The sequence below is a fragment of the Carassius auratus genome, chromosome 44, assembly GCF_003368295.1.
Source record: "Carassius auratus strain Wakin chromosome 44, ASM336829v1, whole genome shotgun sequence".
In the NCBI taxonomy this organism is placed as follows: domain Eukaryota; kingdom Metazoa; phylum Chordata; class Actinopteri; order Cypriniformes; family Cyprinidae; genus Carassius; species Carassius auratus.
In genome coordinates, this window is record NC_039286.1 from 9,679,111 (window position 1) to 9,691,787 (window position 12,677).

General features: G+C 36.7%; 1 protein-coding gene across 1 annotated transcript; it reads right to left on the reverse strand.

Moving 5' to 3' along the window:
- Nucleotides 1-3,453: 3,453 nt before the first annotated feature.
- Nucleotides 3,454-5,671, reverse strand: LOC113062419 (eukaryotic translation initiation factor 1b-like). Its single transcript, XM_026232259.1, has 4 exons — nt 5,471-5,671; nt 4,468-4,631; nt 4,269-4,370; nt 3,454-4,167 (listed from the first exon to the last, which is right to left on the reverse strand). The coding sequence occupies exons 1-4, from the start codon at nt 5,499-5,501 to the stop codon at nt 4,123-4,125; spliced, it is 342 nt and encodes a 113-aa protein (XP_026088044.1). The 5' UTR covers nt 5,502-5,671; the 3' UTR covers nt 3,454-4,122.
- Between the last annotated feature and the right edge of the window lie 7,006 nt (nt 5,672-12,677).

The window sequence follows — 12,677 nt, forward strand, 5'->3', positions numbered from 1 at the left end:
AGTTTTACGTTTTTACAGGATGATCACTTCAATAACACGTGCACTATTACACTATTAATGTATCAACAACTTGCAAATTGAAGTTACTATAAATAAAAGGATCTTTAAGGACAGTCACATGATTGATATGCCTGACAGTGGATCAGTGGAGGCCAAATTGTGAGGAAATCCTTTCTTATGAGTTTAAAATATTCCGGTCCACTAAAATCAATTTTGCATTGCTCTTGATCAGGGATATATTCTTAATAACAAGTAGCCTAATGCAGTTCATTCTCTCCGTAATGCATATTATCACAAAACAGCTTTACAACAAATAGTCCCTTATACTCCCACTGATCAAGCCGAAGGCAACAACGGCGAGGAAAAACTCCCTGATGTTTACACTGATTACAAACCTGAGGAAGTCCAACTCCTCAGGCTATAGCACTTTTTTTTAATACAAAGCAAGCAAGCATACATAAATGTTTTGAAATACATCCAGACACACATAACTAATTATTATACTAATCGGCTGTTTCATTAAATAAAATGATTAAAAAAAAAAATGATTTCAATTGGCTATCACAGTGAGTTTATATAGCAGAACCGGTTGAACCCACACAACTGACTGGACTAATTAATTGCATTTAGCCCGCAGGTCAATATCCTAGTTGATTTTCCATCAATAACCTGATTACTAGGCCTTTCTGTGCACAGTTCATTAAAGCTCTTTGCTAGTGAAATAAATGATTTTTATTATCATTATTTCTTAAGCCAGTGACTTTGAAGAAGGGCATCTTATAGTTCATAGGTTAATAAAAATGGCGCATTTCCTCAGTAGTTTTGTATTTCTTGAAGTACTTTGGATAACCCTATAAATACACTAATACCATTACTGTACCTGGGATTTGAATTAACTCTTAGTAAAACCATTATTACTTGACTATTCATAACTAACCATTGCATTGGCACTACACTTGCCAAAGCATCTAAACAAATACTCAGTTCTTCTTCATTCTGAACCTGTATTTATCACTTGAATCTGTCGGTCCGGGGTGTTTCCCTGCCTTCAGCATCCCAACAGTCCTGCACAGACAGGCAGTTTGGAAAGTGGATGGATTGATCTATGGGTTCTGTCTAAGTGTGATTTACTTTGGTGTTTGAGTTGTAACATGCAGTAAACTCTTAGTCATTAGTCTGAGTCAGGGGCGTTGCTAGACCTAAAGCTCTTCTGGGGCACAGGCCCCCAATAATTTATCTTTTTTCTTTTCTTGAAAGCCTGCTGTGTGTTAAAAGTGTGCAACACAATGCAGCGTACAAACTTGCGTTGCTTAAACCAATATTCCCACATTGCATCAATACTGAGGAAAATTTCGATTTTCCTGACCTAAATGTGTGCATTTTATGATGTTTTAAGGCTTATAAATTGGATAATAATATAGGTTTAAAACCAGTGGGTAGTAGTAGCATAAATTGTTTTTCCAAGATAACAGATTCTTAAGCATGAGAATTAGATTAAATGTTGCAATGAATGATCCACGCTACAAACTGGAAATAGAGAAGATATAGTTTGTTTATGTTTATGAATTTAATAAACTCAGTTACCATTATCCTCTGGTAGCCTTCAGTAAAATCACGTGTCTAAAATGATAAAACATTAGTATTATTTTTAATTTATTTTTAATTCACACTGATAGAAAGTAATATTTTCCAATAACGTTTAACAGATTATTTTTATTTTTACATTTTATGGGCATTTTTACTTTAATAAGGCTTTACCTTCATAATTTTTTTCTAGAAGTTTCCATTATCTTTTGAGTCTAATTCTTACAATTAATCGGTGAATTAGATTAATAAGACATTTGGGCTGTTACCAAGCAAATGAAATCAACACAGAAGCTGCATCTGAAGTGGCATTTTGATGTATTTACACACTGTTTAATGCAGGACATGAATGCACTTAACCTGCAAATACAAATGCATAAATAATGTTTTGATATGTTAAACATAAAACGTTTAATGCTGACATTTTAAATGATTTAAAACATAATAAAAACTGCCAATAGGTGGTAGCAAACCACTGTTAATAAGTCAAGTCACCTTTATTTATATAGCACTTTAAACAAAAAAGATTGCGTCAAAGCAACTGAACAACATTAATTAGGAAAACAGTCATTTTATGGCTGCAACTAAAATAAAGAGCATATTCATTAAACCGTACTGCCTATAATAGCAAATAGCTATCACAGCCATAGTTACTGCCAACTTATGTACTGTCCTAAACAAGAGCTAGTGAATTAAATACTCGTTTTTAATATCTGAAAGTACAGAACACATAGTTTTTCTTCTCAGCAACATTGCAATTCTACAGACTTGACAGGTTTTCTGAGACTTTTTCCTCTGATGTCTGAGACCTGTCTGGCTGGAAGATGTACAGTAGTTTGTTTATCAAATCTTACTTCCCTCATCTCTCATTTCTGCTTCCCTTTCCCTGCTTTGCGCTCACACACACAGACAATCTGATCACTCCTTTTTAGACTTGCCCTTTTTTGTGTGTTTACTTGCAGCCAGCCACAAAAATATGCCTATTTTGAGTATTTAGCCTACTTTTTTTTTTTTTTCAACCTTTAAAGCATTGCCAGGCTGCAAATATTTATATAAATATTTCAGAGAGTAATATTTACTACTGTTGTGCCCTCTGCTGTGCAAAACAGAAAACAGCCACAATTTGAAACGGTTTACAAATGGTGGTTATTGCACTCACGTTAGATTTGTCAGTAGCTGGAGTGGATAAAAGGATTATCCGGTAAAAGAAGACTTTTACATTGATCTTGTTGAACTAAACTGAAGTGAAAGGAGCTGAAAGAAAAAAGGTACACTGCGAGATAATTCACTAATCATATAAAAACTAAACTTTCCTCCAAGTCAGTGTAAAAGCTACCTCAGAATTGAAGTTTGCCCTGGTTAGTGATTATCATTTCTTATGTCCGTATAATATGCATTATAACATTTTATCAAACGTTTTCTAGGTCGCTCACGAATATCTTCTATAGCTTAAATGTGAATAACTAGTAGCATAAACAAATCTCTTATAAAATGTGATTCACTCGGAAAACTCCCCTAAAATCAATCTTTCAGCAAGCTTACCCTCAGGTTGAGTCATGCTGTCTCGCGTTATGACTTGTCCTCTGGCTTACACACTTCTGAGCTTGGGGAAAAAAAAAAATTTACACGGCAAGCCAACAAGTTTTATAACAATCATATATAAACTGAAACTAAATAATGGGTTCAAGTCAGCAAAATGCATAGATAAAATGACTAGCCAAACCAGCTACCCGCAAGCAAAAAAGAAGAAGAATGTATTCCCAAGTACAACCACATGAATTAATTCACAGCTGTTTCCTGCGATCGACTGCCATTACAACCAAAGCACTCACTGCATTCAAGATATTTTCCATTTAAGAAACTAAAACATTGGAAGTATGGGAATTGTTTATTCCAGACCAAAACCAAAATACGGTTTTACAAGTTTAGAAAATTTAAATTATGCATATTGTGCAAGACGAAGGTAAAAAAGGCAGTTAAGACCAGCATAATGAGACACGATGGGGTGGCTGTGCTTTGTGCACAGGCGGCACTCCAATGCAACCCTGAAGCAGGCTGTCCCACATCAGAACTAAAAATGCAGATGCTTTATGGTACTATGTAAATATGAACCAAGAAATCAATACATAAACTGCCCCACCCACATCCCACCCGTCAACTTAAGGATTGTGCAAAACATGGCATCTGAAGGTTTTATTGAAACACCTTGTACAAAACAAAGAGAGAAAAAAAAAAATTACATGGAATTTGTGCTTCAGAGCAGCACAAGATTAACTAAAAAAAATGGCTAAAGGAGGGGACGAAAAACAGAAATCATTTATCCCACAATTTGCCTTGACGTGTGTCCATGCTTGAACAGGACAGGTCGTTTTAATAAGGGTGCCATCCTAAAAAGTCTCAAATCAGAGGTAATCATTTTCTGCTTTTTTTCCTTCGAGAAGGGTGGAGTGGGGGGGGGGGGTCTGCTGGGGGAAACAGCAGCACAACAACAGGGGAGGTTAGGTTAAGATTCGGGGAGGGGTCCGTTCACATCAGCCTCTAGAACCCGTGGACTTTGAGTTGCTCCTCTTTGGCCAGTTCAATCTGTAAAAATGAAAGAAAATGGGTCGATTAAATCAGCTACCATGAAAAGGACAACAGATTACATGCCAAACAAAAAAAAAAACATTTGAGTTCATACATACATCAGTGAGAAACTGGCAAATGTTCTTGCGCTGATCACCTTGCAGCTGAATTACTTCACCATACTCAGGGTGCTCAATCACAGTCCCATTGCAGGCAAATTTCTGAAAAAATTTAAATATGGAAACGTTAAAAAAGATCCACTCATGAAACCATAAAACAAATGAAAGTGCATTATCTTAGACCGAATTAAATGACAACCTTCTTGAAGGCCTTGACTAGCTTCTTTTTATCATAGTCGTCGGCTATGCCCTGAACCGTGGTCAGAGTCTTCCGCCCGTTCCTCTGTTGAATTCTTATGTGGATGTAGTCCTCAGTCCCAGCTGGGAGCCGATCATCACCCTTAGTTGCATCAGCAAAGGGGTCTTCGGATAGATAAAACAAACAACATTAGCCATGTTTGTCCTGCTTTGCTGGTTATAGGTCACGTGTGATCTGCCCGAAACAGCTCAAAGTTAATCTTTCAACTAGGTCACCCCAAGTACTTAATAAATTAAGGACAACAAATCTAAGTACTTCTATCACCTCAAATATTTCCACATGTAAAATCTGATTCTGTGGGGTCCTCACGAGAGCATATTGGAACAAAGCAAACCAGGCTGTTCATTAACCGTTCGTGTGCTGGATCTGCTCGATACATCTTAGGCTTGATATAGATCCGTGTAAAATTAACGATTGAGGTTTAACGCGTTAAGTTAGTTTTCTTTCATCTAGACGTTAATCTAAAATCGTAATGATAGAGATGTTTCGGGATAAATCTAAAAATAATAAACCGTCATCGACTGGCGTCTTCCATTTTGTTTCTCTTCCAGAAAAACAAGCTGGCGATCAAAATGGTTATGTTGGTCGTCGAGCATAATCTCGATTTAATTAGAGATAAACTCGACGCTAACCAACTAATAAAGAGCTTTAAAACGGATTTAAGACGGTTAAGATGTTTTAATAAAGTGAATAAATCGACATTAGAAGAGCAAACCTAACAATAAAACAAACAAGGCCCAAGTTGGCATTTCTGCAATTTTAGACGACAGAAAAATACGTTTATTCAAATACGACACTAGTTTAAATCAATCAGAAAACGATTGTGTATCATTTGTATTTTTAAAACCCCAGAGTAATATTTATTCGATAAGCATCAACATAACGCTGTCGTTTTCAGTCGCCCCTCCCCCACACAATAAAATAATACGTTTTCGAGTCTTACCAAAAGTTTGGAGGTTCTGGATAGCGGACATACGATAAGATTCCCTTTCCTTTCGGACGACAACGGGTAGTCTTGTGGTTTTGTTTTCTCGGGAATCTGGCCTGATTAATGAAGGGATTTCTTCTCACTCGGTGCTTCTGTAGCGACTGCCGAGCTTACAAAATGGCGACGCTTGGGATTCGGGGCGCTTGAGATCAGCTCTGTTTAGCCCCGCCTCCAACTGGGGACATGACGTCACCCATACTCAAAGACGAGACTTTTTTTTTTTTTTTTTTTTTTTCAAAGGCGAGACTTGGGTCTCTGCAGAGCAAAAGAGACCTGCTGTCAACCATGGGAAATATTTGCAGGTCAGAAGTCCCTCACTGAAAGACATAGAGAGAGAGCAAAAATGGGCGTTTATGACTTTGTGGGTGTTTTCAAACTGCTGGCTGTTTGTAAATCATGCAATCAAGATGATCCCCCATACCTAACCCCACCCCCATCACTATGACATACGCCAATCAGGTTTCATGGTCTAAAAACACCCTGATCTGGTAACTCCCATTACTTTCCTGCAGAGACCTATACTTACTTGGAGAGAAACACAAGGTCCAGGGGGCATGGTTGGATCTAGGGGTAGAGATGGGTGGGTTTAGATATATGTACGGTGGTAGGACTTGGATCTGGATTCAACCACGCTCCCTGGATCATGTGTTCTGCAGTGAGGACCAGGTAAAATGTAGACATGTATTATAGTTATATTAAAATATGATTTCCTGGTTAAAGTACTGTTGATGCTTGTGGTACTTTGGCATTGTTTACGGAGAGAGGTAAGATGATAATCCGTAGCTAATGATGTCTCTATTTGTCTCTGTTAATGATGGGATTTACATCCAGTGGATTTACACAAGCTCCAGTCTGGATCCAGAACACCTGAGAAGAGATGATGCTGACCCTCAGAGGACCCCAGATGATGCTAACCCTGAATCTACAGAACCAACAAATATTGCTTCTTACTATGCAATCACATAATAATTGCTTTTAATAGTGTTCATGGTTACGTTGACTACGTCTTGTATTAATTTTTCTGAAAATTCCTGTAATTTGAAAATAAATTGACAGTCACCACTTATAAGCTACTACTAAATATTGTAGAAACGTAATTTTCTGTAAAGTTGCTTTGCAATGATTTGTGTCATAAAAAGTGCTATACAAATTAACTTGAATTTAATTGAATGATAATAAGCCTTAACCAGAATAGACAAATTCATAATGGACCTTTTTGATGCATTTCGTCATTAGCATCATCTTAGTATTATTAATTTTAATGTATTTACATTTATTACACTATACTGTTTTATTATATTATCGTTTGGATCAAATTACAAAAAAAAAAAAAAAAAAAAAAAAAAACGAAGTGGGAGTGTCTTATTTCAACAACATGTTTTATTTGCTTTTCAAAGGTTAAAAAAAAAATTGAATAAAGGAAATTTTCTGATTTACTGAGCCGAACGCTGTTGTATTCTGCTACACGTCATATTTCCGCTGAGAAAAAAATAAAATAGCCCTAAATATATATGTATATGTATATATTCATGAGTGCATGACGCCTTTATATATATATATATATATATATATATATATATATATATATATATATATATATATATATATATATATATCAAGATTATAGTATACATTTATAAATAGTATAAATAATAATAAAAAACAATGATTATGGGATTCGGTTTGTTATAAACAACATAGCCCTATAACATCTTGCTATAAATGATGTTGTGTGTGAAAGCAGCAGTGGAGCACTTTCAGACGGTAGATGGCAGCCTGTAATAATGGTTCGGATCTCTCGGTAGTAAGGTGAGGGACAACACAAAGTTATCCGAGAATGTTTTTATTTTTTCAAAGAAGTTCAATACATCACAAACTATGTTCTTTTTAATTTACCTATATGAGGTAAATTAATCTTGTAGCCTACTTCAATCTTGTCATGTCAAACTAAGTGAAATAATTCAGTTTACAGTGATAAATATGCATTCAAAATCTCTTTGGCCTAAAAATGTGCCAAACTGAATTTTAAATCAATTAATTTAATTTAAAGACCAATTCTTAATATAAAATATACACTTAATATAAAAAATACAGTCAAAAGAAAAATTACATTTATGATGTTCATGGGGTAAATTGATTATTATTATTTTATTATTTTTTTGCTTTAGCCACTTGGTGGAGAACTTTACTCATGGGACACACTGGTTAAAGTCAAGATTTTCGTTAGATATTTTTGTGATTTTCCATTTAGGTATTCGACCTTTAAAATACTGAATACGTTTATGCTTCGGTGACATCATTTTTATTGCTTGAACTGCATTTCCACCAGAATACCTAATATCTATGGCAGTTTGGTTATCGTTCATTTGCCAGTGGATCTCTTAAACTTCCTTGTTACTTGTGTTATGGCAGTGTCTGGCCCAGTTATGGTTTCCAGATATGCTCAATAGCTTTGACATCTAATGGCAAAACCTGATGGCTTTTTTGTGTTGCTAATTGCCAGAAGACCAGGAGAACTTGCTACTCTGGTGAGTAAACATTTGATAATTTAACATGTAATATATTTTTTTAAAACCGTTATACACATATAATATCAAAGTAATGTTTATTTATAATAAATCTATAATTGTAAGTTTGCTGACATAGTGCTAGAGTTTAGCTCCAACCACCTGATCCAGCTAATCAAGGTCTTCAGGATTACTAGAAACTTCCAAGCAGGTGTAAGTTGGATCTAAACTGCAGAGCTGCGGCCCTCTAGGAATTGAGTTTGACACCACTGTATTGTGACTGTTCTTTTTTTCTTCTTCTTTCCTTCTTAAATTACAGCCAAGAAATGCTAGTGCAGAGATTTAAAAAGATGGCTGCTGCCCACTTTGGACAGAGATGCAGGGAGAAAAGAGTCGATCCGAATGCAACCAAATTCTTCCAAAGGTGTGTTCCAAATGTTGACAGTTTCCTTTCATGTTGTCAGTCTGAGATTGTCTGAATAATCATTCGTGTCATTGTCTGTTTCCTTTTTGTCTCTCTTTCTGTCAGCATGCCCCCCTTTTAGGGTACGCTTACTGGAGGAAGCTCCTGGATAAAAAAAAAGAAGAAATTCTCATTGTGTCATTTATACAGGGGGAAAGGAATCACATATGGATGTTATGGGGTAATGCATGGGGTCAGTGGGGATGTCATGAAAAGAAATGGTGTAAGGGCAAAAGACTTGTAAAAGTGTGCTGGTATCGGCCCAGTTTCAGTGTGTTTCATTTCTTGTTGGTGTGATTGTGGCCTAATGCCGGTGGTGTTGACTCAGTTTTAGTACTGAGACCAATACCGGCTAAGTATTTCAATTCTTGTCGACATGATTGTGGCCCATTGCCAGGCAGTTTTGGCAGCCGGACTCAGGCCAGTGTATTTTTTGGCCGATTCAGGGGCGTCATTCATCCCATGTCAAGTCTGGGATCTGCAGCCGAGTGAGTTATTTCTTTAATAAAGGAAAAATAAGTCAAGTCAGGCCATGCTTAGGCTACACAATCAAGGGGAAGACTGCTGATCTGACAGTTGTCCACAAGACAATCATTGACACCCTTCACAAGGAGGCCACAAACATTCATTGCCAAAGAAGCTGTTCACAGAGTGCTGTATCTAAGCATGTTAACAGAAAGTTGAGTGGAAGGAAAAAGTGTGGAAGAAAAAGGTGTAAAATCAACCCAGAGAACCCCAGCCTTATGAGGATTGTAAAGCTAAATAAATTCAATAATTTAAGTGAACTTCACAAGGAATGGACTGAGGCTGGAGTCAAGGCATACACATGTCAAGGAATTTGGCTACAGTTGCTGTATTCCTCTTGCTAAGGCACTCCTGAACCACAGACAACATCAGAGGCATCTTACCTGGGCTAAGGAGAAGAAGAACTGGACTGTTGCCCAGTGGTCCAAAGTCCTCTTTTCAGATGAGAGCAATTTTTGTATTTCATTTGGAAACCAAGGTCCTAGAGTCTGGAGGAAAACCAAAGTCACCCATTTACCAAGCACCTCATGCTTCCTTCTGCTGACCAGCTTTTTGAAGATGCAGATGTCATTTTTCACATGCCCACATTGCCAAAAGCACCAAAAGTTGGTAAAATGACCATGGTGTTGGTGTGTTTGACTGGCCAGCAAACTCACCAGTTTTTTTACTGTAGTGATTATAACCGCTGTTTATATACCACCCGATGCCAATAAAAACAATGCTCTTGCTCTCCTACTAAATGCCATAGACAAACTATAGAGTATGCACCCAAATGGTGTTCACATTATAGCTGGAGATTTCAACAAAGCAAACCAAACTAAACGTTAAGTGCCCAACTAGGGGTGAAAATACACTTGTATACCAACATTTTAACATGCCTACATAGCTGTTCCTCTTGCTCACCAGCCAGGTCTTCACTTGAATCTTAATCTTACTGTTACGCAGTTTTTTTTATCTCTCTCTCCCCCTTTGGGTAGACCTAGTGCAATATACACTTGTGTGCAATATAACTCTCAACTTGCTTGTTGAAGGTTAGTCTCAGGTAACTCAAACTCTTTATTGTGCAAGTACGTAACATTGTTAAATTGTGACTTGTGCATTTGTTAAATGTGCTCTCTGTGATATATTAATTTATATGTTTGTATAATGATAATAAACGCATTCATTCATTTATTAATTCATAATTTAGTTATGAGAACATAACACTCTTGTAATCATTCTATCAGTGTTTCTCAGCCCTGCTGTTGATTTGAGGTGTCTCAATAATCTGACACACCCAGTTCAGGTCACGGAGCAGCACATTACTAATGATCTTATGAGGTGAATCATAAATTTGATAAGAGACAAAAACAAGAAGGATTGAGAAATCCTGGTGTGGATCAAGCAACAGCAGCCACTGGGACAGTAATCAGCAAACAGAAGCTGTTTCGAATCAGACACTCCCTTGAAAATCTCCCTGTGTCAACAATTACACTTGTGAAAGAGGACAAAAGTTTGCAGGGCTGAAAGCTTGAACATAGCTCAGTTACACCCAAACACACACACACACACACACACAAAACAAGTACTTTAAAGTAGCTGTGTCTGTAGCTTTTTATAGCATTACATTCAGTAAGACAAGAAAAAGATTTTGAAGCAAAAGTCTTTATGCTGCGGGGCTGTTTTCAACAAAAGGGACAGGAAATCTTGTTAAAATACAAGAGCGGATGCTGGAAAATGTTTCTCAAGTTTTTGACTGCTAAAAAAATACACTTATTAGGAAAACAAGGCCAGATTTTTATTGGAATGGCTACAGTGTTTTTCCTGTCGCAGTAACTTTTGGCTTGTCTACTGAGGTTTTAAAAACACGAAGGCTTAAAGCTGCAATGAAACAAAATGGATTGTGAAAAGCACTAGACTAATAGAATGACCTGACTTGACTTATTAATTCATCATTCTCTTATGTTGGAAAGTGTTTACATTAAAAGGCCTTAAACTGGCATATGTGTTAGATGAGATGACATTGAATGGATAAAAACATGCTGTGCTCTCTATGAAGTTGTCATCTTTTTAATTATGGAAATTTGACCACAACAGTGCTTCATACATCAGTATAACAGCTTTGAAAACTGCCTTGTCAGAGCCTTTTCAAAAGCTTTATGAGTAAGGCATATAACAACTCACATGAGCAAGCAACTTTCCAACACAACGTTTCTCATTTGTATAAGCACTTTATTTGAGTAGCTCAAGGGATAGTTATTTTGAGATATTTTTAAAGAGTGTTTCTTCTTGTACATACATGAAAATCAATGTTATTTTGTACCCCACTAACTTTCATAGTCCGGATGTAATGACAGATGAAATATTTTTCAAAATATCTTCTTTTGAGCTCTACAAAAGCAACATGAGTGTGATGTAATTTCCGGTTTCGAAAAGTTTTATCCCTTTTGGCAAAGCACTGCAATGAGGAAATGTGACCTTATGAAAACAAACCACACCGTGCCACGGTGGGCTGCAAACTGGGAGGAAGGCAGATGAATGGACAGCACATGTAACAGGAAGAACTGGTCGGAACAGATTCAATGAGAGCGAGGATATTTACACAGCAAGACAACATCTGAATGTCGGCAGCATTCTATTGTGGAAATCTTTGCATGAACATGTGTTAAGATCTACTCAAACTGCCACTTTCTTTCACATACACCCTGGTGTTGCCGTTTATTCCAGGTGGATGTTGACAGATTAACTGCGTCTATAAACTGGAATATGTAATAAAATCTAAAGCACCAAACTGTCATTGACTAAAGTGTGCTGATTATCTTTTGAGATCCGCTCTTCAAAAAGGTGGAGACTCAGATAATTTGGGATAATATCTACAAAAATGGGGCTTAGATGTTTTAACCATGCAGACAGAAAATGTCCAGTGTTATGTGTTTGGCATGTAAAGGTCACAACAGGAGTTTCTGCCTCATTAAAAAATCAATAGCAATTGTATAACAAAGATAAGAAGGATCACAGGATCACTCAGTTATCTACTGTTCACTCATCAGGCAGAGTGTGATACTGATCATTTCAGAAACACTGAAGACTACTGTTCTTGAATCAGAGAGATTCAACTTAAAAGAATAGTTCACTGAAACAAATCTGCAGACTTACACTCAGGCCATCCATGATGTAAATAAGTTTGTTTCTTCATCTAAAGAAATTGCTCACTTGCTCACCAATGGTTCTTCTGCAGTGAATGGGTGCCGTGAGAATGAGAGTCCAAACAGCTGATAAAAACATCACAATAATCCGCAAGTAATCCACAAAACTCCAGTCCATCAATGAACATCTTATGAAGTGAAAAGCTGCATGTTCGTAAAAAAAAACATTTTTAACTTCAAGCTGTTACCTCCGGCTAAAGAACAAGTCCTCTATCCATTGCTTTCTCCAGTGAAAAAGTCATCTTGTCTTCTCAAGAGAAATATGCACAGATCAAACACTGTTTACAAGCAAAACCAGTCCAAAACCATTCTAAACAATAACATGTCGGTAGCTTTTGATGTGATATTTTTATTGGAGGCTAGAAGCAATTGTTTAAAATGACTTAATGATAGATGTATTTCTTATAAACCACAGCTTTTTTTACTTCTCAAGATGTTAATTGATGAACTGGAGTCATGTAGATTGATTGTGGAATATTGTG

Bases quoted from the DNA above. Each gene is read 5' to 3' on its own strand.
- LOC113062419 (XM_026232259.1), bottom strand. From the start codon at position 5,501: ATGTCCGCTATCCAGAACCTCCAAACTTTTG. The intron at 4,632-5,470 runs GTAAGACTCGAA...ATCTATCCGAAG, and splicing joins CCAGAACCTCCAAACTTTTG to ACCCCTTTGCTGATGCAACT. The intron at 4,168-4,268 runs GTATGTATGAAC...TCATTTTTACAG, and splicing joins TTTGCCAGTTTCTCACTGAT to ATTGAACTGGCCAAAGAGGA.